Source organism: Scomber scombrus, chromosome 13 (genome assembly GCF_963691925.1).
Source record: "Scomber scombrus chromosome 13, fScoSco1.1, whole genome shotgun sequence".
Lineage (NCBI taxonomy): Eukaryota > Metazoa > Chordata > Actinopteri > Scombriformes > Scombridae > Scomber > Scomber scombrus.
The window spans coordinates 15,339,343-15,367,153 of NC_084982.1; the positions used below are offsets into that span (position 1 = coordinate 15,339,343).

The 27,811-nt window shown below is 39.3% G+C and overlaps 1 protein-coding gene across 1 annotated transcript; it reads left to right on the forward strand.

Moving 5' to 3' along the window:
* Nucleotides 1–5,963: 5,963 nt before the first annotated feature.
* On the forward strand, nt 5,964–20,281 carry xirp2b (xin actin binding repeat containing 2b). The gene is made up of 9 exons (XM_062431987.1): nt 5,964–6,014; nt 6,745–6,870; nt 7,960–8,046; nt 8,957–9,011; nt 9,108–9,196; nt 9,485–16,462; nt 16,493–17,911; nt 18,056–19,151; nt 20,190–20,281. The coding sequence occupies exons 1-9, from the start codon at nt 5,964–5,966 to the stop codon at nt 20,279–20,281; spliced, it is 9,993 nt and encodes a 3,330-aa protein (XP_062287971.1).
* The last annotated feature ends 7,530 nt before the right edge of the window (nt 20,282–27,811 follow it).

The window sequence follows — 27,811 nt, forward strand, 5'->3', positions numbered from 1 at the left end:
GGTATGTCAGGCCAAAAGGGGCTGTCAGCCTTTGGCATGGGACATTTCATTTGTTTCTTCAGCTCAGAGGCTTCTCCTCTGGGTCTTTCTTTTACTTAATCAGGCACTGCAACAAAGAGTTCACAGATATGTACAGTAACAGCCTTTATGAGCATTTCCGAGAGGACTAATGTTTACTCATTCACACTTTAAAGCTTTCCACCAAATGTGTTTTAGTAATGAGCATTCTTTTTAGGGAAAAGTAATAGTTTTAGTGCTATTCTCAATGGCAGAAATACTTGAGAAAGTAAATAGTATTTACCCAGTTGGTTTATATTCATTATAAATTATTCCTTTTTTGTGATTCCCTATTAACTACACTTTTTTGTTATTAGTTGTCACTTTCCTTGGAAACACCCCCAAGCTCACTGATGTTTTAACTATCAAGCTAGTCCCTCTTCCCAAGTGGCAAGATGTTTTTACATATTAATCAATGCTGAATGTAATAATAAGTAATGGTCATGTAGCAGTCAAGTATTTGGACAGTGACATGTTTTGTATTGTGTCTCTACTTAACAACATGGGTTTATAAATTAAACAATGGAAATGTGGTTATAGTGCCAAATTTTAGTTTTGTTTAATTTGATCATTATTTGATCGTTATTGGATAAACTGTGTAGGAATTTTTAATTCTGTCTCTTTCTTAAGTCTCGTTCTTATTTAACTCACAAACATAAACACATATCTCCTCAACCACAACATCTACAGCATCCAGCTACGTCATTTTCCGGCTCCGTAGTGGCTGCTGGAGACGATCTGCTGCCATTCCAGCTGGTGCATCCACGGGGTACATGAGCCGCACGTCTCAGTCCTTTATTTGCCCCACTCTGTTTTACATGCCAGGTCTATTTTTGCTGGCATAGTTTGCATCTCTGAGGTGTGAAATTCTCTTCTGAATGTAACGCCTGTAATTGTTGACAGATAAAATTAATTTCATTTAAATGCATTTCATTTGTTATGACTCGCTTTGCCTCAACAGTTTTTGTGTTCAAACCTTCATTCAGTCGCCCCCTTCTCTCTCATCACACATACTGCGCTTTAATGCAGTTGAATTCACTAATATAGTCACTTACATATTTTTCAGTTTCTGTTTTCAAACAGCAGAAGCAGTGTGACAGTGTGACATTTGATTACAGCTCATAAATACTACCTCAAACAGCAGTCAGTATCAACTACTGCACTGCAGATAAAATCATTATTTTCTGATTACTACATGGTCTGACAAAATGATCAAACATACAGGTTAGAGACACTACAAAGGAGCAGCAGCCACGCTGTGAGATTGGTTATATTGACATGTAAATTGAGTGGGCACAGAGAAAAATAGAAGCATTAATTCAATATGCATGTGAAACAAAAATGTCAGGAAACCAACTCTGAACTGTATTATAATTGTGGCTGCTGAAGAACTGGCATTCCACTTCTAGAAAGTTTCCAGTGGGCATTAAAACAACGATGGAGCTGTTACGGAGCCATGGCACAGCTGGGTCCTGTGGTCATATGGAGTTAGCTGCTCAGCTGCAGCACATTAAACAGCATGTAAACATACCTGCAAATGTTAGATGCTGGTGTGATCTTTACTCTTTAATACCACTGTTAACAGCAATGTGGTGATGACTTATAGCTACAGTGCAAGTTTGTTTACTTTGTCCTTTGTATTCCTGCAGGGGCTCAAGCTGCCAGCTGCTGTCAATCAAACAAGATACTTACATGTCTCTCCAGCCACTGTTAGGAAATGTATCAACATCTTTTCTTTTTACTTTAAACATTTTTTAAATTAAAAAAAAGAAAGAAAAAAATATTAAGTAAAATATTCAGCTTAATATTCTGCAGAATGTCAGACTGATCTTATCTCCTTGGCAGTGTGTGAGTGTGTGTGTGTGTGTGTGTGTGTGTGTGTGTGTGTGTGTGTGTGAGAGAGAGAGAGAGAGAGAGAGAGAGAGAGAGAGAGAGAGAGAGAGAGAGAGAGAGAAAGAGAGAGAGAGAGAGAGAGAGAGAGAGAGAGAGAGAGAGAGAGAGAGAGAGAGAGAGAGAGAGAGAGAGAGAAATATGGTTTCTTTCATTCTCATTGCCTCATTGCATGACTTAACACTGTTATGGATCACAGAGGACTTGAATGAAGCAGGGTCATCATGAAAAAAACATGAGACCTCTAATGTTCAGATTCCCCCATAATCCTTTCTTGCTCTTGCTTTGATTAAGGTTATCCAAACTACTTCAAAATTACACTCTCCCTAGTAACTGCCAGGATCGTACTAATCTACATGTTAAATGAGGAGGAAAAACAGGTGGAAAGCATCTGCATTTGCATTTCAGTCCTCTGTGTGGTTTGCTGGGGGCAAGAATCCAGAATCTTTAAAACAGGTGGTCTACGGAGAGTCAGGTATGAGTTACACATGCTGTATATGAACAGGGTCATGCAGATGCCTGGAAGACATGTCTGGTCTCTAAAAACTGGCCTAGCTTCCATGAGATGCCAGAGTCAGGCTGGCGCCACTGTCTCCAGCTGGGCCAAACAAGATGAGCTGGCTAACACTTCCACGCTCAGAGGTGTCTCTCCTCATATTTACGACTCCCTTGACCCTCAACAAATAGCATTACATCACTGACCCCATTTCAGACCAACTGCAAAGCACAGCTCATGGCCAACACATTTCACCACCATTTACTATCACTTGAATTTGCATCTGCCTGACATCCACTTTACATTGCTCAGGAATTACCAGGGGCAGTGAATAATGAGAGAATCTGAGAGTATTTGTTGTTGATTTGTATGTCTATAATTTGGCATATCATGACAGGCGGTAACAGCTGCTACTTGAGTATGCATTGCAATGCACTCTGATGATAGCTGTGATGATGAAACTAGGGTGACCTGATTTATTAGTACACAAGCATCTGCAGAGGAGTCACAGGAAGTATTTCCATATGGATTTTCTAGGGACTTGACATGGGAGGCATGGAGGCCTCACTCTCTAAAAAAAAACACCCCAGGCCCATCTTTTGCAAGTGGGCGGGGGGTCTAAAATAAAATCAGCTGTCACCGTCTGGTTGTTGGACAGAGGTGAACATAGACTACTGGAGCTGGTCTCCAACACTGACTGGGATTTGCTTTTGGCTTGGACAGACCCTGCAGGCTAGGGGTGCAGTGGCCATCGTGTGGGATTCTACCTATTGAGCTCATATTTCTATAATTCACTATCCTGGTAGGTAATGAACATTCTGCAAGGGGTGTTTGTGTCTTTGTGTTGGGTGGGATTTTGTAAAATATGTGAATGATCTTAGGCTTATTAAAATATGTTTTCAAATGAACTAATCTGCATGCAAATAAAACAATGATACGTTATAAATAGCTCCTAGCAAATGTACCATCAGAAATGAAGGTTTTGATATTTGCACATTGAACGTTCAAAGTTATTTGATGTTTGGCTGTGAATTTAAAAAAAAAAAAACCCTGATCATACTCTAAAACTCATTAACATTATCCTCATGTTGAGTGTCCTTGCACTAAAAATACAGGGACAAAATATAAATCTTGTGTTAGACCTGCAGGAAAATAAACTGTGACTAAAATACAAAATTAACTCTGGAATTTTTAATTTTGGCTCGAGGAGGGATTCGATTTGTTTCTTTAACTAATTCAAAAAGATGCAGTTCTGAGTTGCTATGCCTGTTTGTACCAAGGCCAGCACCTCGAGGTGTTATGTCGCTCTACTTGCATGTTGGCAGGCACGCCATAATATGAGGAATACTGAAGAGTAATTCCCATAAAGGAGCAAACACAGGATTATCAATGCAGACTATCTAAGAGCTTTTGAAAAGGAAAGCCTTGACCTCCCAGCTTTCCTCTATATTTCACAAAGAAACACGACCCTTCATGGTTATGTTTAAAATAGGCTTGATTTATTTTTGCAAGTACATGGCGCCTAGATTACTTCACTTTCTTGTTATTTGAGCTCTCAACCCAACCTAACATGTCATGAGATAACTTAAGACTGTTGACAGATTTTTCTGGCTACAAATTTTTAGTTCTTGCCACAACATTTAACAATAGATATGCTTGAAGTTCAAGGACTGAACTGGAATTAACTGCAGTACAGAATTTAGCTCTGGTGGGTTTCTTTGCTAAAGTCAAGATACAGTACATCATTTTTGAATGGCCTAATTGCAAGAGACTTGCCCCTTATCTCCCTTAACGGACTGATTGGTTTACACAAACATACCCACCATTCCTCCAAAGCTAAAATAGATCATCGTGCTAGACTGGTGAGCTACAAATCAATAACAGACAGCAAAATACTGAAATACACCAATAAAACACAGCTAACAATGGTGCAATGCACCAGTGGTTATTATGAAATGTCTTTTGGCTATGATCTGTAGAAACCAGCATCAATGGATTACAATTAGCAAAGGCTCACTTTACTTTTAAATAGTTTATCACTTATAGCTCTATGTAACTCAAAGAACTGATTTTACAAAATAGATCTCATTTGGCATTTTAATGACTCAGTAGTTTATTGAGCTTTCAGTACTTAGAACATAATATGCTGTGATTAAATCTGTCCTTTGTTGCCATAAATAATGTTACAGATTTCAAATGTAATCTCACAACAGAAAGTGCTGAAATTATCATTGAAATTACAATGAGTGTGATATAGATAAGGTTTCAAGTACTGCTTATTCACTGCAGAGCAGAGGTTTTTCTTCATGCTATTTAGTCTCTAAATGATAGTCTTATGGAAATTTCTCAGTCATCCAAACACTGTATTTCATATTTAATCCTTACATTTGCATCAGACACATTGACATATATCCACAAGAACTGAGGTGTTTCGCATACATAGACAAAAATGTTGAGTCAGCAGCTGGCCAGATATGAAGTCTACGGGTGTTAACAGTTGGAAGAGTTTATTATGTCATCGACTGTCTTATTAGCACATTTCACTACTCTGTAGGGTAACAATAATATTCTTCTGGATTGCTGATTGGTTTGATTTCCAGATATGATCTCAGCGTAATTATACCTGAGATCATTACTAATTCCACATTCTGGTTCATTTCCAAAATCCCCATGACGCATCTCTATCTTGATTGGATGTGCAGTTTACAAACTGCGCCTTTATTGATCCAGTGTGACTGGTAAAACAATGATTTAAAGGAGCAATCACTTTTTTGATGTGAGTCATGAATCTCTTGAAAACTAAATGTGTTCAGTTCATTTGGGATTGGCAGTTTTTAGGAGGCCTGGAACAAAATCTCATCACATCATAAAGAAACTGTCACTCCAGACAGCAAAGTTTCTCTATGTTTAACTAATCTTTTGAATACTGTGAGTGACTGAATGTCAGATATTGGCCTAATTGATTTAAATAATGTCCCTGTGGAACATTTTGAAGGTATTATTCATTAGAGCAAAACCTGCACTCTGCATAACAGCACTCTTTAGTTTTGTGAATCCATGTTTGAATCCACTTTGGTATAGTTTGCACTAGCCGAATGCATGTTTACATAATTTTTGTGTGATGTTACTTCCAATATACAAGAACATCTTAAACCAGTCTTACAGTTAAACGTGTAAACAAAGTCTCTGTTTGTACTTGCAACTAATCTGGCTTTAAAAACAAAATCACAGCACAAACAAAAAGAAATCTGACATAAGCAGTGTTTTAATTGCATGTGTTCACAACACTAAGTATTATGCACTACCTCTAAATAATTAGATGACACCCACTGTAATAACATGCGTAAGAAGGATTTTTTTTTGTAAGATTTTGCATTATTAAATAGTTTTTGCCTCGTATGTGCCATAGCTGCTGGCAGCACAAGTTTAACCAGGGCAGGACTTCCTGAAAGATTTCAACCAGAGGAACCGGATTCACTCTGTGGACTCAGAGGTCATCCCACTGACCAACTGCGAGGCCATGTATCAAGCAGCTGTCTCCAAGCAAGCAGACAACACCATCTACAGCGGGGTACTTAAGTTTGTGCATGGACATTCAACAACAGAATGTAACTACTGCACCTGCAAGTGCTGCCTGTGTTAAAAAGAACATTTGTGTAATTAGGATCAAACTTTTCATGACCATAATTTGCAGTCATTCTATTGGTTTGTTTGCATTCATGTATGTTGTTTATAGTATCCAGTTGCTGCAGAGCATTTAGAGCTGCACACTAACTGTGCTGCACCGAGCTGGTATTGTCGCCATTATTGTTGGTGTTGTCATGCAGTATTAGTGGAGGTGATGACAGTTTTGTAGCTGGGAAAAAAGGGGGGTCAGCAGTCTTGCATATGCAGTACAAATAAAGGGGAATGTATAAATAGAGGGACACATGAGACTACCGTCACTGGGCGGATTTTAGAGGGAGGTTGTAGAAAACTTAAAATGCTGTTGGCTTTGCTTTGCAAGAACTCTCAGAATTTAAATACATTTGATGCTATTACATGCAGTACAGTGTGTGTGTGTGTGTGTGTGTGTGTGTGTGTGTGTGTGTGTGTTTGTGCGCGTGTGTGTGTGTGTATGCACATGTGTGTGTAACTTTGTGTATGTGTATGTGTGTATCTGCAGAGAGAGAAATTATACGAACCGAACACAGCATTATAGCTGCTGCACACATACCAGACAGAATAGCCCTATTAAGCTTCAGTTTGATTTCAGGTCATGTACAAATGGAGGCAGCTAATGATATTTCCTGCTTCATTAGGTCATGGAGGAGTCGGAGGTCTGTTCCCTGCCTGGGGGACTTGCCAGTGTGAGGAAACAATTTGAGACCCAGGAAACTGCAACATCACATGCAACCCAGTTCCATTTTCATCACAGAACTGTGCAGGTACACGTATGAGAACACAGTTTAAGCAATCATCAGACTCGTGCTACAAGCATGAAAGAGGCTTAGATGCCTGTGGTCAAATGAGGATAATATTTCGATAGACCTCAGCCGGTTTCTTATTGCACCTGTCCTTTTAACTTTCTATCCGCATCACCACATGGGGAATTGTATTACTTCTTATTGCACCAATACCAGAGCAAATTGTGTGGGTTTAAGTTCCAGATATAACTTGACATTTTTAACAGCTCTCATGAAAGTCTGCGGGGCACTTTCATCATACTTATGTCGTAGCCCCATTCACTGGATAGAAACTTAACAGAGCAAACACGGCAAAGAATTTCTTACTTCTTATTTTGCTTTAAGGTACAGTGTGACGGAACTGTGATAAGTCATTGTGTTCAGTTATGTAGTATGACGCTTTGGCTGGTGGAGTAAATTGGTAAGTAAGTAAGTAAGTAAAAATGATAGAAGAAGAAATGACTTTACTGCATTTTCAAAACATCAACACAACAGCAGATGGGTGACGCAAGCTGATGACATTCCTATGCATTCATATACTTTTTTCTCTTTACGTAATAGTGCTATGATACACAACATATTCTTGGTATAATCTGACATACCTAAAAGTGACACATATTGTGACCAAGATTTTATTATACCCATCTTGCAAAGTGTGACATGTAATCAACTTTAAAGGCACTTTCACGAGCAAGGACCACACCACCAATGAGATACGTTTGACAAACTTATTAACAAAATTTGAATGAATCGTTTGTGCTCTTGATGCGGTGTGGGGAGGCCGTATGAAGGATCCGCTGCAGCGCCCGGGCAGCGAGGACCCCCTAGGAACCTATGAGAAAGAAGAGAAGAACAGAAAGAGAGGGTGGGGGGAAACTCGAATACGAGAGCGAAAGAGGGGGAAGAGGGTTAGGTTTGTTTATATAGGAGCCGGAAGGGGTGTAATTGGGGTGTGTTCCCGCTCCTGAAACTGTGCTTTACAAGCTTCAATTAAGAAAGTTTTCTTTGTGTATGTGTGCGTGTTTATGTGTGTGTGAGTGAGTTTGACAATCGTTGTCTTCATCTTCACAGGAAACCTCAAATTCAGAGGTGACAGTTTCAAGCAGCAGGCAGGTCATCCCAGGCAGTCAGCAGTTAAACTTCAACCAAGACATGATGGTACTGAAAAATTGCATGACTGATTACAATCACTTAGATTTGTATAGGGTAGAACGAGGTTGGTAGTCACACTTGTCACACACTATGAGGTTAGGTCATCTTAAAAAAGTATTTAAAATGTTTAGTTTCATTGAAATACAACAATCCAAGAGAACATAAACAGGAACAATCATTCCTTAACATCCATTTTTTGTCTTTCTATAACAATATTATGCATTTTCACCTCTCTGACTGTCCTGAGCTTTACATCTGGGGGAGTCTGGATCTTGTTTGTCTTCCTGACAAAGTTCCTGGTCATTTTTTTAACTTAAAAGAAAGAAAGAACTAGATACAGTATATCACAATATATATGTATATGCCAACATGTGACAACCAACCCCGAAGAGAATGTGACAAGCATCCCCAACTGGGATTTTTTGCTGCCAGCAAAGCTAACAACCACATGCTTTGGCGTAGCTAAGAAAAAAACCTCCCTAACTATTGCTATCTCTTCATACTTTTTAATGGTAATGATTGTTTTATTATAAACTCATTGTGTAAAAGCCTAGAAGAGTAATACTGAAGAGTTGGATATTTACATTTTCACATGAAAAACACTAAATTTCCTCTCACCTCAATGTCAACAGTTTACTCCAGAAATTACCTGGGAAGTAACATGTCACCTAAATTCTGAAACTTTCAGTGCCAAAACTTTTTTACCGCACCCTCTAGGGCCTGAGATCTGATGAATGTGACAACCAACCCCGTTCTCCCCTAGTTAATGTTTGTGTAGTTGATGTTGATAGTTTGGGCTGAGATTAAAAGTATTATATTGAATTGAAAAATGTGGTAATGTTGATGACTGGTTAAAATTGTGTGCATTTTTTTCTTCATTAATTTCTTCTCACCAGTTCTCATTTTGTACACATAGGTGTCATACAGTGACAATAACTTGGAATCCAGTCACGAAAACCATGAGGATGAAGGTGAGACATTGTTCAGATATTTCTGTTTCTGCCATATGCACTGTCACTGCCATCACGATTTATGACCTGCATTTATATTTTTGTGCTGACTTTCAGAAGAGGATTTTTCTAGGTATACCACAAAAGAACTGAGGGCTCACTTTGAAAGAACAATAGAAGAGGCTGCTGCACACAAACCAGTTAAGGTAATTGTTTGCACCTCTCTTCAGTTAGGGAACAATATTAAACATATAAAAGAAAATGACACTTAATTTAGAGAATTTAACTATTTTTAGATATAAAATATAATCATCCACTCATTTTGGTGTCTGCAAGGAGTGTAATTAGAAAGACAATTAAACTTGAACTGGCAGGTGTTCTGCTACTTAAGATTATTCATATTTTATGATCTAATTTTCACACTTTATCTAAGCGTGAACATAATGTTTTTTATAGTTATTTACCCACAAATATAATTTTTGTTCTTTAATAAGATTGGACGTGACATCAATCGATCTAAGTGGTGCTCAAATGTGACACAAAACAACACAGTGACTAGTGAGGTGTATGAAGCATCAACTACTGAAGCATCAGAGGACACAATGGCCGCAGTGATGGATTATGAGGATTTTCCACCCCCGCCGGCTGAGGATTCGGACTATCTTCCACCACCACCTCCAGATTTACTACAAATGCCATCAGAAAGTCAAGATATGCCTGAGTACCATTACTCACCTGAGCCTGCAGAACCAGAAAACTCCTCCAAATACCCAGTCAACAAAGAGGCTTACTTCAAACAAAAGAGAGCGAATGAGCTGAAACGTCTCTACAAACACATTCATCCTGAGGTCCGTAAAAATATTGAAAAAGACTACTTCAATGACTTCAATGAGACCGAGAACAACCAGCTAGAGAGCCAAGAGTACATGTATGAGGATGGTGGTGGTAGTCCCGATGATATGAATGATGAAGAATATGAGGAATGGGAAGAGATCCTCCCCGGGGATGTGCAGGCGATGCGCTGGATGTTTGAAAATAAGCCACTGGACACCATCAAAAATGAAATTCCAGATGAAGACGAAGACAACAAGAAAATAACTGAGCAGGAAATAATTCTTGGAAAAGATGTAAGACGCACAGCTTGGATGTTTGAGACAAAGCCAATGGATAAGGTGGGTTCCAAAAATACCAACTCAACAGAGTATAAAAACAAATTCAACAAATTTGACAAAGGTGATGTCCGTGCTGCAGCATGGTTGTTTGAAACCCAAACGATGGACACTCTAAACAAAATGCATAAAGAGGAGGATCTGACAAAAGAGGTTGTATTCACAGAAGAGGATGGAAATGCTACCATTTACATGATTGACAATAAGTGCATGGAAAGTCTTGGGCACACTGAGACAATTGATGAGAGCCACCTGCTGAGTCTAAGGTCAGTGTTAGAGGAAATTAATGGTGAGGTGAAAACTGTAACAAGCACTTTTGACACTCAGTTTAAATGCATCATCATGGGACAAGCCAGTCAGATGCTGGAGATAAAGTCTGTGCGAAAAATTGAAACTGAATTGGAGAACTCTATTGCTTCACGTTGGCTTTTCGATACCCAACCTCTTGACATGACAAACCAGGAACCTGCCTCTTTGAAACTTGTGTGTAGTCTCTCCATGGAGGACAGCAACAAGGGAGACTGGGGCAGGTGGTTGTTTGAGATAAAGACATTAAATTCTCTAAATGAGTGGGAATGTTCAACAACAGAGACACAAGAGATAGTTGGAGCTGATGTGCGCAAACACTGTTTAGTGTTTGAAACTCAGCCAATGGATTCTCTGAAGGATGATACCAATGCCAGATCTCAGTCTATTGAAGAAATTATTGGGGGCAATGTTAGATCGGCCAGAAACTTTTTCGAAAGCAGCCCTCAAACAGAGAGGAAGATTGGCCCTGAGGTTGGAAAACTTAAAAAAACTATATTAAATGAAGAAATGAAAGGGGATGTGAGACATCAGAAGTGGCGCTTTGAAAGTCAACCTTTAGAGCACATAAGAGAGGAGAAGAAAGAAGTTATTCGGACGGTGAATGTTGAGGATGACCTCACACAAGATGATGGAACAAGCTGCAGAGCAGATGTTCGGAAGAACTGCTGGGTATTTGAGACCCAGCCAATGGATACTTTAAAAGATGATTCAAATACTCGTCCCTTGACAAAAGAAGATATTATTGCAGGTAACGTGAGATCAGCTAAACATTATTTTGAAACGATTCCAGCTGAGGAGTTGAAGGAGCTTGCAGAGGTGGGCAAACTGAAAAAAACAGCAGCCCTTGATGAGGAGAGGGGTGATGTCAGACATCAGAAATGGCGATTTGAAAGTCAACCACTGGAACAGATTAGAGAAGAAAAGAAGGAAGTCATCCGAACAATCGACCTGGAAGAAATTGATAAAGTGGACGTGTCAAACTACAAGTACTTCTTTGAGAGCACAGATTTAAACAGAATGGATGAATCTCAGAAAATTTTCATAGAGGGGGTAACGTCTGGTTCTGTGCAGTCAAATAAAAACCTGTTTGAGACGACTCCATTGTATGCCATGCAAGACAGCTCAGGCCACTTCCATAAGGTGAAAACGGTGCGCCGTGAAGAGGTTGTCAAAGGAGATGTAACAACATATAAATGGATGTTTGAAACACGACCAATCGACCAGTTTGATGAAAGCATTAATAATTATCAGATTATTAAGGGCATATCCAAACAAGAAATAGAATCTGGCGATGTTAAAACTGCAAAGTGGTTGTTTGAAACACAGCCTCTTGACGGTATCAAGTACTTCAGCAATATTGAAGATGAGGAAATCGTAAGTACAAATATTGATGTCGTGAAGGGTGATGTCAAAACCTGCAAGTGGCTATTTGAGACAAAACCGATGGATGTTTTATATGAAAGAGTTGACTTAAAAGGAGAAAACGAGTCTGAAGAAATACTTAAGGGAGACGTCAAAACATGCACATGGCTTTTTGAGACACAAGCACTTGATACTATCCATGATGAGACAGAGACCATTTTGACATGCACTGCAAATCAAGAGGACATTAGAGGAAAAGACGTAAGAATGGCTTGTTTTCTATTTGAGACTGAGAAACTTGAGGACCTCACAGGGGAAGAGTCAGGCTCTTTTAAGCGTGTCACTGAGATAGACTTTGCATCTGGAGATGTGTCAAGGATGAAGTACATTTTTGAAAACCAAACATCTGACATCATGACTTCTACATCTGAGGAAGTAATGCAAACACTCAAGAGAGTTCAGACAGAGGACATTCAAAAAGGAAATGTGGTTAACTGCAAATGGCGCTTTGAAAACCAATCCATAGACACAATACGTGATAGCCAAGAGGAATCAATGAGCAGCCATACAGTGAATGACATACAAGGAGGTGATGTCGATAAGGGCCGCTTTATCTTTGAGACCTTCTCCTTAGATCAAATTAAGGAGGTATCCTCTGAGACAGACACAGAGCTGATGAATATGCAAAGGATTGTCCGCGATGAGGATGAGAAGGGTGACGTGAGAAATTACACAATGATGTTTGAAACTCAGCCCCTTTACGCCATTCAGGACAAAGAGGGCCATTACCACGAGGTCACCACTGTCACAAGTGAAGAAGTCACACGTGGAGATGTTTTTGGAACCCGGTGGCTGTTTGAAACCAAACCCCTTGATGCTATCAGGGACACAGATGAGGTTTATATAATCAAATCTGTTACACAGCAGGACGTGCAAAAAGGAGATGTCACCTCTGCCAAGTGGAAATTTGAGACACAGCCTCTTGATAGGATATCTGAAGAAGATAAGGCTTTAATAAAGACTGTGGATGACATTCAAGGGGGAAATGTTAGAGTGAATAAACATTGTTTTGAGTCTGATGCCCTATCACAGGAATCTGTTAGAACCGTTAATGTGAGTGAAATACAAAAAGGTGATGTCACGACCGCCAAATGGAGATTTGAAACCCAGTCTATTGATAAAATAAGAAGCATGAGCTCTGAAAATCTAATTGAAACAGTTAAACAAGAGGAGGTTGCAAAGGGAGATGTTAAACATTCAGTCTGGCTCTTTGAGAAAAATCCTCTTGACCACATCAAAGAGGTAGATGAGGCTGAGGATACAACCGTCAATCAGGAGGAAATTCCCAAAGCGGATGTAAAGACAACAACGTGGCTCTTTGAAACGACACCATTTGATGATTTTAACGAGACAAAAATTGAGAAGACTGAAATCCTGGGCAAGAGTGTCAGGGGAACGCTTGATGAACTTTATAGTCAGAAAATGGTGAAGTCAAAGGGAATACTCATTGAAACTGACGAAATTGGAGATGTTAGGATGGCAAAATACCAGCTAATGAATAAACAGTCTCCACAGATTCAACGAGAGGAAGTGATCACGGGAGATCTGCACTCTATTATGATGAACTTGCTGAACACACAGGATAGAAAGGAGACGCAGATAGTCATAGATTCAGAAGAGAAGGGTAATATCAGTTCAACAGTGGAGCAGCTTTTCAACCAAGAGAGAGACAGCAGTATTGAAAGGGAGGAAATATTACGAGGTGACATTCAGGAAGCTTTAAACAACCTTTTCAACAAGGACGGGTCAGCAAAACATGGAATACTTATCCAGGAGGATGAGAAAGGAGATGTACAGATGTCACTATATTCCCTACTGAATAAACAAGAGAGTGTTAGTGTTGAAAAAGAGGACATTGTAAGAGGGGATGTAAGGAGCGCTCTTCAAAGGCTGTCCACCACAGACAAGCTGGATCCGACAGTGAAGATAACAGTAGATGACACTGAAAAAGGAAATGTTAACTTTTACTCCACTTGCATTGAATCTGGGGCTCTCGATTATCTTAAACAGCTACATGTAGAACCTGATGAGACTTTACCTGACAGCGACGAAAAGGAGAAAATTGTTGGAGGTGACATCAAGGGCACAAAACTCATCCTCGGTCGTAATCAAACACAAATTGAGAGAACAGTGGAAGACGTTGTACCAGGCGACGTTCACAACACAGTGAAAGCTTTTATGTCCGAACCAACAATCTCATTAGAAAACCTCCAAAAGGAGGAGATAATCAAAGGTGATTTAAGAGCCACTTTGAATTCGTTGTCTGAGTCAGTGAATCAGACAGTTGTTGTGGAGAAAGAGGAGGTGGTGAAAGGCAACATACCAAACGCTCTGCAGTGCCTGGAGAGGGCTCAGAAGAGATACAAGGAGGTGGAGAAGCAAGATATTGTACCAGGAAATATCAAAGGGGCTTTGAGATCTCTCGAGAAATCAGCATCTTCCAGAGTTGAAGCTGTTGTTGAGGATTTAGTTTCTGGAGATGTTAAGGCCACACTGAAATCTCTGGAGGTGGCAAAGCAAACAGTGAGGGGAGTTGAAAAGGAGGAAATTGTGAGGGGTGATATTCACACAGCAATGCAAAATCTACACGATGCCTCCAGTGAAACAAGGAAGTGTCAACAGGAAATGGATGTTCAGGGTGATGTCAGAGGAACGATTCAGCTCTTACTGGAGCCTTCAACGTGTCCAAAAATGCAAAGGAGCGAAAGCCTTGAAGATGTAAAGGGTGATGTCAAGATGTCAATTAAGTCTTTATATGACACACAAGAGCAAACCCAGCTGGAGAAAGAGGAAGTGATTAAGGGTGATGTTAAAGGTACTATTAAATCGCTGCTAGAAACAGCACAGCGAGAAACTTCCAAAGTCAAACATGGAGCATACAGAAGAGTCAAAGTGAAGCAGAGGCCAGTTAAAAACCTAAATGTTGATGCACAGAGAAACATACAAAAGATAAAAACTGCTACTTCAGTTGAAACATCAAAAGAAAATCACTCTCTCTCTAATGAAACAGAAATTGTTCAAACCAAGTCATGTTCTGTGGAGCAGTCTACACATCAATCAAAAACTGTGGTGGAGCACAAAACTATCACCCAAAACCATGGTATCAAAACATTAAAGACAGAATTCCGTAATCTAAAATCTAGTCCAAAGGGAATGATAAAAGCAGATAAAACCAAAGTGAAAACTGGTGTTTACATTCTAAAACCAGAGGTGCCGGAGCCTGACCTGCCTCTCCCACCTCCACCTCCACCAGTGGTAGACACTGATCTTCTTCCTCCTCCTCCCACTCCTCCTCCTCCTTTTGTTGACTCTGACATTGATCATCTTCCTCTCCCACCACCACCGCTCACTAGTGAACAGGACTTCCTCCCACCACCTCCATCTCAACAAGAACTGGAGAGCATGCCAGCACAGCCAATTCATCCTTCACCAGCAAAAGCAAAAAAGATGACGGTGAAAAAAGTGAAAGCTCCTGTTTTACACCCAGTCCCGAAGCTGGAGCCTAAAGTGGAATTTAGCAAAACACAACAGGTGACTTCTGAGACGGTGGTAGAAATGAGCCAAAACCAATCAGAAACAACAATGCACACATCAAAAACAATTTCATGTGAAATCCCTCCACCTCCTGAATCACCACGACCGCTGAACAAAGTTTACATCTCTCCTGTTAAATTCACTCCTCCACCTTCCCCTCCTCCTTTCATGAGAGGAAAAATGAGTAAATTCAACACACCATTAATAAAAGCTGAAGGAAAGTTCCGGATGCTGAAAGAGGATAACACACCCCCAACCACTCCAACTCCCACGTATATACATGACTCAGTTACCGCTGCCCTTGAAATGCTTTCTACCAAAGATGCAGAGCAGCAAAATAACAACACATTTGAAATCACACAGGCCAAAGCTGAAAATACAGCCTTGAATGTTCATTCAGACTGCCTTTCATGTGATTTATCCAAGCAGGTTGTAGTCTCAAATAGTACCCAAAGCAATGTCAGTGCTAGTCATGAGAGATTCCTCACAGATTCTACCATTATATCTTCTGCCAAGCAGCAAATGGTTTCTAATGAGACTTCTAAGGTTGTCTCTGTTCAAAAGACATCATCTGTCTCAACTGTTAAACAACAGATGCATACAACTACACAGAAAATAGTGTCTGTTTCATCTGAACATTCTGCTCAGTCTGTCATGACTGACAAAGTCCAGACCTCAATCACTGATGTTGCTGCTGATAGAAAGACAGATTTAAAGAATCAGAAAACAAAGAAATCCACCATAACTGAGGATAAAAAGGAAGATGAAATGCTCATGTGCTCTGAGAAAAGTCCTGTTCAAATAGTAAAAGCTGAAACAACTGTCACTACTCAGGAGAATTTAAATTCGGGGAAATCACAATCTGAGAACAAGAGGACAAAAGATGTTACAGCAACAGAATTACCCAATGCAATTACCTGCAATCAGCCCTCCAAGAAAGAAAATATCACCTTGGACAAAAATGTAAAAACGTCCAAATCACCACAGCGTGATGACAAAACAAATACTGATCATTCTCCTACCGAGAGCCAAGAGAAAGTTTCCAATCAGCCCATGCAAACAGAAAAGGCAGTTGCCAGTGCAAACGAAAAAACTGGCAAATCAAACAAAAAGGTGAAAAAGAACAAGCAAGAAAAGCAAGTGGATATAAAAATGTCTGATGAGAGCAAGAAGCAGGTGGAAGTGAAAGGAGCTACTGAGGTGAAAGTGATCAGTGAATCTAAAGAAGAAAAGACAGAGGTAAAGCAGGGGATAAAGAAAGTTACTCCTACTCCTGTTGCTGCTACTCAGAGTGTTAGTGGCAGCCAGCCAGAAACTCCAACTCCAGCAAAAAAGAAAAAGAGATCCAAAAAGTCCAAAGGGGGTGCACGATCAGGTCAAGGTAAAGATATTTCCACCGAATCCAAGACAAACGTTATTGAAACCAAGACAGCAACGTCTGAAAAATCTCATCAAACTCAGGAAACACTTGCCGTCACCCAAATTCACGAAATTGTAAAAGAGGAGAACATTCAAGTCAAAAAAGAAGTCATTACCACAGAAAGCAAAGATGATCAGAATTCCCAGCAACAAAAAGCAGTTCAAAAGCATCTGAAGGGATCTCAAAAGAAGAAAGGGGTGACAGTAATTCAGCAGAGCGCAGAGGAACCTCCAGAAGAAAGTAAGGATGTCCCAGAAGAAAGTAGGGATGTCCCAATTACAGTGACAGGCGAGGAATCTCAGAGGCGACAGGTCCAAGACTTAATCTCTCATATCACAGAGATCCAGACAATTTCAGAAAAGAATAATTCACAATCTGTGAAGACTCTGCTCAATACACTCACAGATTGTCTTGTGAGTCCAGAAAGTAAATATGAATTGAAAAATAGCACTCAGAAAAATGAAGAAACTCTTTTGCATGAGGAGAAACTCGAAGAGACAAAACTGATGAATCTAAAAGATAATGAGATGATCGATAAGCATGAATGTGAGGCAGTTTCTGAAAAATCTGTGTCTGGCAGAGCAACACCAAGAATATCCAAAATCAGTATTGGTTCTGCAAAAATAGAGAACCAAACAAAGAAAAAGACCACACATGAAAGAAAGAAAGAAGAAGTGAGTCAGTCCAAGTCTATTGACTTGCGGGCTCCCTCACCATCACTGAGGATGCGTTCTCCCTCTCCGACCTTTATCACCATTGAGTCCACACGAAGAACTGACTCCCCGCAGAGAGTTACTCCATCACCTACCCTGTTCCACAGGCCACCTACGCCCCCCACACCGCCACCACGCAAATGTGACACACCGACATCACGTCTCACTAGAATCACACCATCTCCGACATTTGATAGAGCGGAAAATTTAGCTCGCCTCAAGGACACAACAACAAAGCTCTTGCGGGGCGTCACCCCACCACCACTCCTTCCCCCACAACAAATCTCAGAGAAGAAATCAGAGATAGTGGAATCACCTGCGTCATTCCATCGGCAAATCAAAATTGAGTCGCAGGTTGTTGAGGCTTTTAGCACTTCTAGTACAACAAAAAACAGTTCATCAGAGGGGGTTCAGCAGGCTGATTCAAATTCTGCAAATGTAGAAAAAGATTCAGCGAATATTTCAGAGAGTTTGAATGCAAATGAAACACAATGTAAGTCTGAGACCAACATGCTGTTGGCTTTTAGCACTTCTAGTACAACAAAAAACAGTTCATCAGAGGAGGTTCAGCCGGCTGATTCAAATTCTGCAAATATAGAAAAAGATTCAGCGAATATTTCAGAGAGTTTGAATGCAAATGAAACACAATGTAAGTCTGAGACCAACATGCTGTTGGGTCAAAATGTACCAGAAGTTACTGAAGACTCAGGTACTTCAGACCTATCATCTGCATCTGTGAAAGAAAAGAGAGAGTTTTTTGAAGAGTGTCCTAAGGCTGAAATTAATAAGACCCATGTGCGAAAGGAGCCCATTGTTATCGCTGAACGATTGGGCCCAGACATGGAGGACTTTGAAGAAGAAAATAAGAACAAAGAGAAGGAGGAGCTTCCCAGGGCAGACTTGTCTAGTCTTGTAAACAAATTTGAGTCTGCAGTTGAGAAAATATCCATCAGGAAAGAGCGTATCCCACTCGCAGAGCAGCTTCAAAATGACATTGAAAGCACAGATAATGACAAAGAGAATTCAGACTTCCTGGGACAGGAAATGCCAATTTTTGACATCGAGGCTATTAAAACTGTTTTTGAACTGGGTGAGCAAATTTCCTCATTCACAGAGGAGAAAAAGGATCAGGAGGAGGCAGTGTCAAGCCTGAGTGAAACAATAGTAGACACTTCAAAGCAGGAAAGTCCTCAAGAGACAAAGAAAGGCTCACGGCAGGGCACCCCTCTACCTCCGCAGAAAAATGAGGTAGAAACTTTGCCAGCCTTCACTGAAACCAAATCAATTACAGAACATTACTCAGATGTTGATGAATTTGGCAACAAGGTCACTGGCACAAGGACAGCTGTCACCAAGCACTCCGAGAGTGTTTCAACCCAACAAGTTCCTTTTTCCTACGCTGATGCAGTAAAAAGAAAAGCTGCACCTGTGAAGCAAACAGAGACCTATGATGATGATGATGCTACTGAGAACTTGCTGAGGAATTTCCACAAAACGTGGACAGAGAGTGAGACAGTTTTCAAGAGTCTTGGCTACACTGTTTCCGAGGAGACAACATCACAAATTGTGTCACATCAGACGAAGATTGTCTCTGGTAAAGAATTATGCAGCATGAAACGACAGAAACAAATGGCATGAACTACAGAATGCACGGATGGGATATTTGCTTCTGCTGTGTTTCTAATTACTGCATTGCATGGATTGTGTGGACTTTTCTGTAAAACTGTAAAAGTAAAATTAAGTCTTTAGCACAAGCACAATTCGCAAGTTCACTCTTTAATTTGGGAACAGTCGTTTGACAAAATAATCATTACTCATGGTTAAGCTTTTTCTGAAGCTTTCAACTGCATCTCATGGTCTTCATCAGTGAATGGAGTTTTCTCAGTAGTCATAGGGTTTGTTATAAGGAGACTAATCCGTTTAATGAACCACTTTGTAGAATTTAGGGGGATATTGGCAGGAATGGAATACAATATTCCTAAGTATGTTTTAACTAGTGTATAACCTAAAAATAAGAGGTATGGTGTTTTTGTGTAGGTTGTAGGTTCTCCTACACCCGAGGAGGAGGAGGAGGGTGAGAAGAGCAATATTCAGTTGGTTGCAATCTGCAACCTCACCATTAGATGCCACTAAACCCTACATACCTGTCCTTTAATTAGTTTAATTGGTCATAATAAGAACTTTAGCCACAGTCAGTTTTCAAGAGGTTGTCCATTAGCTGACCAACATAAAGCCAGCAAACTGTGTATTTCAGACAGGAAAATTACAGTATATACTGGTTGAAAGCCTCCATTAAACTACATGACAGTTTATTTGTTGTGCTCAAAAAAATCTGTCAAAGTGCAGCAGAGAGGTGCATGGACAGCTATGCATGCATGTGTGTTAGTAGAATAAATCCAGAGGAAATATAAAATGAACCATTTTGCTCCCCTGAACACTGTAACAAATACATTTTTAAAAGTGTAAAAGAAACCAACTGTACTGCTTTGTAATAAAAAGATTAACCATTATTAAAAAAAAAACAGAGAAGCTGTGGCTGTTTGTTACACTGATAGACAGCTCAGTGGAAATTCTATTCATATGGAATGAATGAAAAAAATCTAACAATTAGCATTTTATTTACTTCAAACAGACTCGAGTTCCGAAGTCAGAGCTCTGCGCAGTATGTCGGAGGAGAGCTTATCCGATGGATACTCTGATAGTGGACAAAAAAAAATACCATAAATCCTGCTTCTGCTGTGAGCACTGCAGAAGTAAATTAAGGTAAATATGGCATTAATTCAAATTCATTCTGAACTTGAATATTTCAGTCTTTGAATATTGCAATACTACTTAGTAAGGGCCTTTTCATCTTCATAGTATAAAAATGTATAAACAATATCATGATTCTGATGTGGTGTAGCTTTCAGTGAAATATTAATCTTTTCTTTTGTAGCTTGGGAAATTACGTCTCTCTCCATGGACATTTCTATTGTCTACACCATTACAAACAACTCCTCAAGTCCAAAGGGAACTACAACAATGGACTCGGGCAGAAACCTCCCGCAGGAAGTGGTGGACCCATCCCCTCAGATGAAAAACTTGAATGGAGATATTCCATGAGCAGCCTAAGTTCAGTAGACAGGGACAAAACACACAGCGGTCAAAACGAAATGACAAAAACATTTGATGAGAACAAATCACACAGCAACAAAATATCTGTAGTTTGGCCTCCACAGGCCGATTCCCCAAAGAAAGCCTTTAAAATTGAAGAAGACATTCAGCTAACTAAACCACAGTGGCCTCCTCTAGACAATTCCCCCCAGTCACCCAAACACCAACACAGAAAGGCTGTTCCAAGAAGTGTCCTTTGAAATACACTGTATAGTTTAGGCAAACAAACCCAAAGAGGAAGCACAAAAGAATAAATGGTGTAGAAAAATACTAGCAAAGAAGTGTCATGTACTGTAGGTAGAATATTAAGGAACTGTTTTATTGAAGGTGAGCTGTTAAGTGATTTAAAAGGGAACATGAAAAGTATATGGAAGGAAACTGTGTATATACTTGTAAATGGTGTGTGAGTGGAAAAGCAGATTGTAATAGTAAGTACTAGAGGGACAGATGCGGACAAAATGTGGAAAGTGGACGTAGATGTGAAGTGATGGGCCTTGAACTAACAGGCTTCTCCCATTGGAAGTTTTTCATTTGTTGCATGTTATTTCTTTCCCTCATGTTCAGCAGTGACACTGATGTACCATTTAATATTTGACACAACAAGATTGTATCAAATTGGACATGAAAAGATCAGTTTTAAACGCTAAACCTAAAAAAATCCCACTTCCCTTGAAGATAGGACAGTTAAATCATCCATGAATTGTATTTTTTAAATATGATTCAGCTGTTTCTTTTTCACTCCTTTTGTTTTACTCTAAAAAATATTGGTTTATGTAATTCTCTTTTTTTGCTACTATACGCTTAATGGAAATACTTTCCGTCAGTGGACTCTGCTGTTGTAATATTTTATCAGGGCTTTTTTCTTTCAACATACAAACATTTTTGCCTTTTTTAGCACCTGGTGTGCAGACTACTAAAAAGGACGTTGGAAGGATTTTATTTATGATATTTCAAAGTATATAATATAAACAAGTGAATTGGTAATAATCATGTTTGTTTTGGACATTTGTATCCTATTTTGAACAACAAATATTTTGCAATGAAGATTTTATTTTCTAGAGTAGACAGTTATATCTTGCTTTGTACAAGAAGATTCCTGATTATGTCATGCTGTCAGGCTGGTTCTCTTATTGCTGCTCCAAGGGCAATAAAATATTGAATTTAATTTTTTCATCTATCCTTTCAAATGTATATGGCTAACTTAAGCACATATATACAGTAGAGCAGCATCAATGTACTGTATGTGAAATTTGAATCTGTGACTGCATCTACAAAGTTCATCCACATCAAAACACAAAGAGGACATACTGTCGCAGAGCTTGTCAGACATCTGTCTGGTAGAAGCAGCCTGCAGGAGACAGGAGCAGGTCAGCAGATCCCTTTCATACCACCAGTATAATCTCCTTTAGAAGCTATACCTACCCTGAAGGAGATTTTGGAGCTCAAAACCGCAGGTGTGCCTACAGTAGACCTGGAAAGCATTTTTAACATATTAAAGAAAGGCAGACGGGAGACAGGTTGAACACTTGGAGTGTGACACATGAGCACATGTCTTCAATGAATTTTACAGCCAGGCTAAAATAGGCTTATGACCAAATGTGGTTACTCATCCTCTTACAGCTCCTCACTGGGGTGACTGCAAGCTTAGCATACAGTTTGCCACTGACTTTGAGCACTTATAAAACAAGACAAGACAATAGATATTTTTATATAGACATATTATAGATAAATATTTGTTTTTTATATAGAAAGGTTAGTGTCTTACTATGTGGTTCTGGATAACATAATATTTAGAGTAGGGACATTCTTTGTGCAGCTGTGACAGATATACACACATTATGTTTTGTATAAAGAAAAATTGCACCATCCGCATACACACAGGACCAATATAAACTTAATACATTTTGTAAAAGATGTTTTCCTATTTATCTTCTAATTCTTTGTTCCACACAAGCCTTTCAGCACATGCATACATTGAATGAGCGTGTCACAAATATATATCTATATAAAGAAACGTTCGTGGAGATATTTCTACTAGCTATAGAGGCCCAACATTCTTTAAAATAGACTTTAATATAAACCAAACAATAGAAAACCTCGTTTGCTATTTAGCTATTATGTCTTTGGATGCATTATCCTGGACATGAAAGCAAATATTTTTTCTTTTTTTTATGTCAAACAGTTTGCAGGAGTAAAGTATCTGCAGACGAACAGCATCACACAACACACACCCACTTGGTTTAAGCCATAGACTGTATTAAGCATGAACAGTGAGAGGGTTAGGGTAAGAATATTAAGGGAGGGGGTGTGTCGCGTAAAGAAGTAGGTGTGTCGTGTAGTCTGCAAGACTGCAGATGGACCCATCTCACTTCTCGCAGGAGTTCACTGGAAATTCTCTCACAGCGTCAATCTAGCTTGCTACTACTGTTTGTGTGTGCAGTCCTCACTTTCTCCCACTGAGCGGATTGGCACGGCGTCTATCGGATTACACTCTGATTGGTCGGTTTTGGCTCGTCAGGCGGTGCGTCAGCCCAGTTGCACTACCATCATGTTATCCCCCTCCCCAGTCAAATAACAGTGCTGTAGGATGCTGGAGGAGGCAGTAGCGTATCATCAGGACCACAAGTCTGACTTGGATGCAGGGGTGCTGACTGAGGTAGGCACAACAAGGATGCTTTTTTTTAATCCGATAACCTCCTCTCTTGGAGAGGAGGTTAAGCTTCACTAGTGCTGCAGAATCCAGAATGATGGGGTGGCTCTACTTTTTTTTTTTGTAATTTCAGCAATGTTGCAGGATTCGCCCATCCGCAGATAGTAGTCTGTCCTTTTTTATTTCTGTGCGTTTAGCCGCAGGTTTCGGGGATTAGTGTGGCGCTTTGATCTTTCTATAAATCCGTCCCGGTTATGCTGTGCATTAAGTGATGCAGCCACTTTGGTTCAATCCCCACTGAGCACACACTGATATCCGTCCTATTTGACGAGGGCTGTCACCTTTGCACCTACAGTGAGAAATGCGTAGGTTGACCAGGACGTTGGGAGGAGCTGGTGGGCAAGTTAAAACTGAAGCCTATCAAACTTTAAACAGATGTATGTATTTATGTCAATGTGTTGTTTAACCCCCCCAATCCCCATCCCAGAGAAATGGTACCTCTTATAGTATCTTAAAAATTGAAAAGTAGCCTAGGCTATTAGACTTATGAAGAATGCGTAAGAGATATACATAATAAGAATGGTCATTAGGATCCTTCTGTTTATTGGCACCAGCATGTAAAATAATTTTCTCCTCTTTTTCAATAGGCCTATAAAAGTGTTCCTCAATGAGTCAGACTTTCAGACATTGATGTTCAATGATGTTTGATGATTCTCAATATTCATTTTCTAAAATATTGAAAATGAAAGTGCTCTGAGGTTGTTTTTTTTTTACACATGTCAGCGTCTCAAAAAATCTGTAGTTGTGTTTCGGGTAGTCTGATGTTTTAGTAGTCATCGAAACTGAACTCACGAAATGTTCAAGTTCAAGTTCAATTTATTATTTTATTATTATCTCAAGTTCTGTACTCAGCCTATATGTATTTCATATACAGTGTGAAAGGTCCAACAAGAACATTTATTGTAATAGTGTACTTTCCTGTACAGTAGTACAACAGCAGAAAACTGAAAGAGATGGAAGCTGGCGTTACATACAGCAGAAGGTCATGAAAACAAGGTCTGTAAGTACAATGTAGATGTACTTTTGCGGTTAAAATCCAGCTAGTGAGCACTACGTTTAACGTTCTTGCTCAGTCTATTAATGCAATTGTGACAGCAGCCATTATTCCATGGAATTTAATTTAATTTTGATTTAGCACTTATATCCCAAAAAGTATGGTGAAAAGCATGTGTATGTCTGTGAATGTTCAAAGCCAAGAGTGAGCAAGCCTCTCTGAGAGTCTGTTTCTTCTTGCTGCCGTCGCTGGGACCTTTTAGATCATTATCTGGATCAAATGCTAATCCTCTTTCTCATTGAGCCACATGATGGTCTCCATTACATGTCCATCTGCCCGTACAGTAAGAAAGGTTCCTTGCCAGACTGCCTGTGTGCCTAAAAGCATATATTTGTTTATTTTGTTAGCTGTTGGACTTGTACTTATACTATAACTCTGTCTGTGCCTCTGTCCTGCTTACTGTGACTGCTCTCACTAATCACATTTCTGCAAGGTGTAATTAGTCTAGGGAGTCCAAAGCCATAATCCCCAGTTTAAGTGTGTTGTATCTTTGCTTAGTCAGTGTTGCTTCCCTTGTCTATTTGTTTATTTGTTCATTTATTTGTTAGGATTCCCATTAGCTGTTCCCTGAAGCACAGCTGGTCTTGCTAAAGTCTGCATTTAAAAGCATACATTAAACATTACAGTCAACAGAAATGGCAAAACTTAAGTCATATATTACAGAATGACATTAATATGTATGAGGAAAAGTTATACTGATGGCTCTCTCAACAGAGTCACCAGCAAAAACTACAACTCCGCATATGCATAGCATCCTACAAATATGATATTACTAGGTGCTTCCTTATTTGCTTTGTAAACATTGATCTCTGTGTTAATTTAGTAACAGTAACATTGATAAACAATTCCATATTTTCATTGCTCTATATGCCACTCTGCATTGAATATGTCTTTTCCTTGGGGAGTGACAACCAGCTTGTTTGGTGGCGTACGTTTATGACTCTAAATTGTTTTTAATTGACTGTACTGAATTTTTACTGTACTGTAATTTTGAATTGTAAAATGTTCAATGTTGAGAGTAGAAGCACAGCAATCAGCCGGTCAGATATGAGTGTATGCTAGTTATGTTAGTGCCATACGGACACTGGAGAGCAAACACTAGCCGAAGTTTACTTATATCTTTCTTTGTGACATTCGCCCACATTATCTGGTGGTAATCAAGCTGCAAAAGAATAAGAGTACTTAATCGATGTTTAGCTAAATCAAGTGTATAGTATTTTCTGCATCACCTTACTACAGCTTTTCCTATTGGTTAGCAACAGTGTTGAATTGTTTTGACCAGGACAATTTGTTGTCAAGGATGATGCCCAATAGTTTGGTTTAGTTTGTTTGCTTCATGGTTGTTTTAATGATAAAGATTTTAAGCTCTGGTTCTCACCTTGGAGAATAAACTGAAGCAATTACTGTGCTTTTGGTTTTGGATATGTTAAGTAAAATGTTATTTTCAAGGATCCACTTTTGGATAATATCTAGCTCCCTGTTCAAGATGGAAGTCAGATCAGCAGGCTTTTGTGCTGATGCACGTATTTTATATTGAGCTTTTGATTAGAGAAACTATTTTTAAGGTCTGTGTGTAGCAAATAAAAGAGAAAAGCTCTAATTTTGACTTATAGATCTGATAGAATAATGGACACTATTGCTTTCATTTTTATTGCTAAGTGCTATTCTGGAATATAAATCTTATACGTGAACTGTAACTTCAGCTTGTGTTATGAACTATATGTTTAAAATGTATTCTCTTCTGTTTGAATCATATTGCACAATGCATTCTGTCCATTCATGGCTGTAATGGCTATTGTATCAAGTAAAGATAATAGCACCCTATTTACTTGTCCATAACCACCAGGGCAAAGACCTAATAATAGGTTTGCACATACACATCTTCTTTTCTTGCTGTATGTCTGCCAAATATCTTTTCTAAAAGCACAGCTTGACACACTGTTGACTAAGAAATGTATAACATATAATTTGTTCTCTAAGAATGGCAGTAGTCCAGTAGGAATGGCAACTATTTCTAAATTGTCACAATAAATAATTGGAGCAGAGATCCATTACAAACAAGGGTTATATCATGATGCAAAATGCTTCTTTGCAATTCTCTTAAACCACACTGAAACCGATTTAAAGCACTTTTTGTGTGTTTGTGTTGGTTGTAAAGAGCACAATAGTTACTTAGGGGGAAAGTCTTTCAACATGTCAAGTTAGGGCAGCTGCCAATACTGAGTACTGATCCAACACTAGTGCTCTGTCTTTCCCAAATTTAAAATCTGTACATCTCACTTGGTGAAACTTATTGGAAACCATTTTTATGCAAGGTAAACACAAGGCCAGGAATTTCTGTTCCACTAAAAACTGAGTGAGCAGCCAATCAAACTGAGAGAATGTAACTGATAGTGGAAACACTGACAAAGACACTGTAATGTGGTCGGATTCGCATAATAAAGTCAGTATAAGGCAGACATGATTGGTGCATGATTGGCCCTATAGGGAGAACTAGCTCCGCTGTTGATGAACATGTTGACTCTAAAGATAGTAGAACTTGCTATTATATGCAAATGTTGTGCATGGAATGGAAATGGTAAATTAAAACTCTTCCACATCATTCAACTACATATTCAAATCCCAATATGCGATGTCTCTTCATTTTACGAAGCATACTTTACAAAGCAAAACAATACAGACGTGTTGAACTCTAAAGCTGTAGAGTCCATGCTCGACACAGATGTTCTATCCACCTCATTAACATACATGAGGGGGGCAAAATGTTAGCAACACTTTTTAATATAATGCATCCCAGTACTCGTACAAACATAAAGTAGAATTATCACCTTTCTGACAATGTCAACAAAAGCTGACAATGTACACGCTTCATAAATGTGGAATTTATGGCAGAGCTGTAAGATTGGATTGCCTTAGATGGCACAGGTGTTCCTAATAAAGTGCTCAGTGAGTGTATAAATGCCAAAACTATAAAGATGAACTGATTACAACTTTTCTCAGGTTGAAGTTGTACAGAGCTATGCAGCAAAATGGATGAATAAATTAACTCCACATCATCCACACAACCATAAACTTGATATTTTTGCAACTCTTACAAGTGCCACAAAATTCAGGGAGAGTCAGGGAGATGTTAACCCCCCCCCCCCAAAAAAAAAAAACCCTGTCTATATACGCACCAATAGTTGTGAAAAAATGCCTTATAAGCCAAAACAACTGAAAACACCTTTGTGTTTGCAGCACAGGACCTTTAACTTGAAGCATTTATCTTTGAGACAATCTTGTAGAGGAGAGCTGATTTACTTTGTGTAGCTCCTCCTCATATACTGAGCATTGTTAA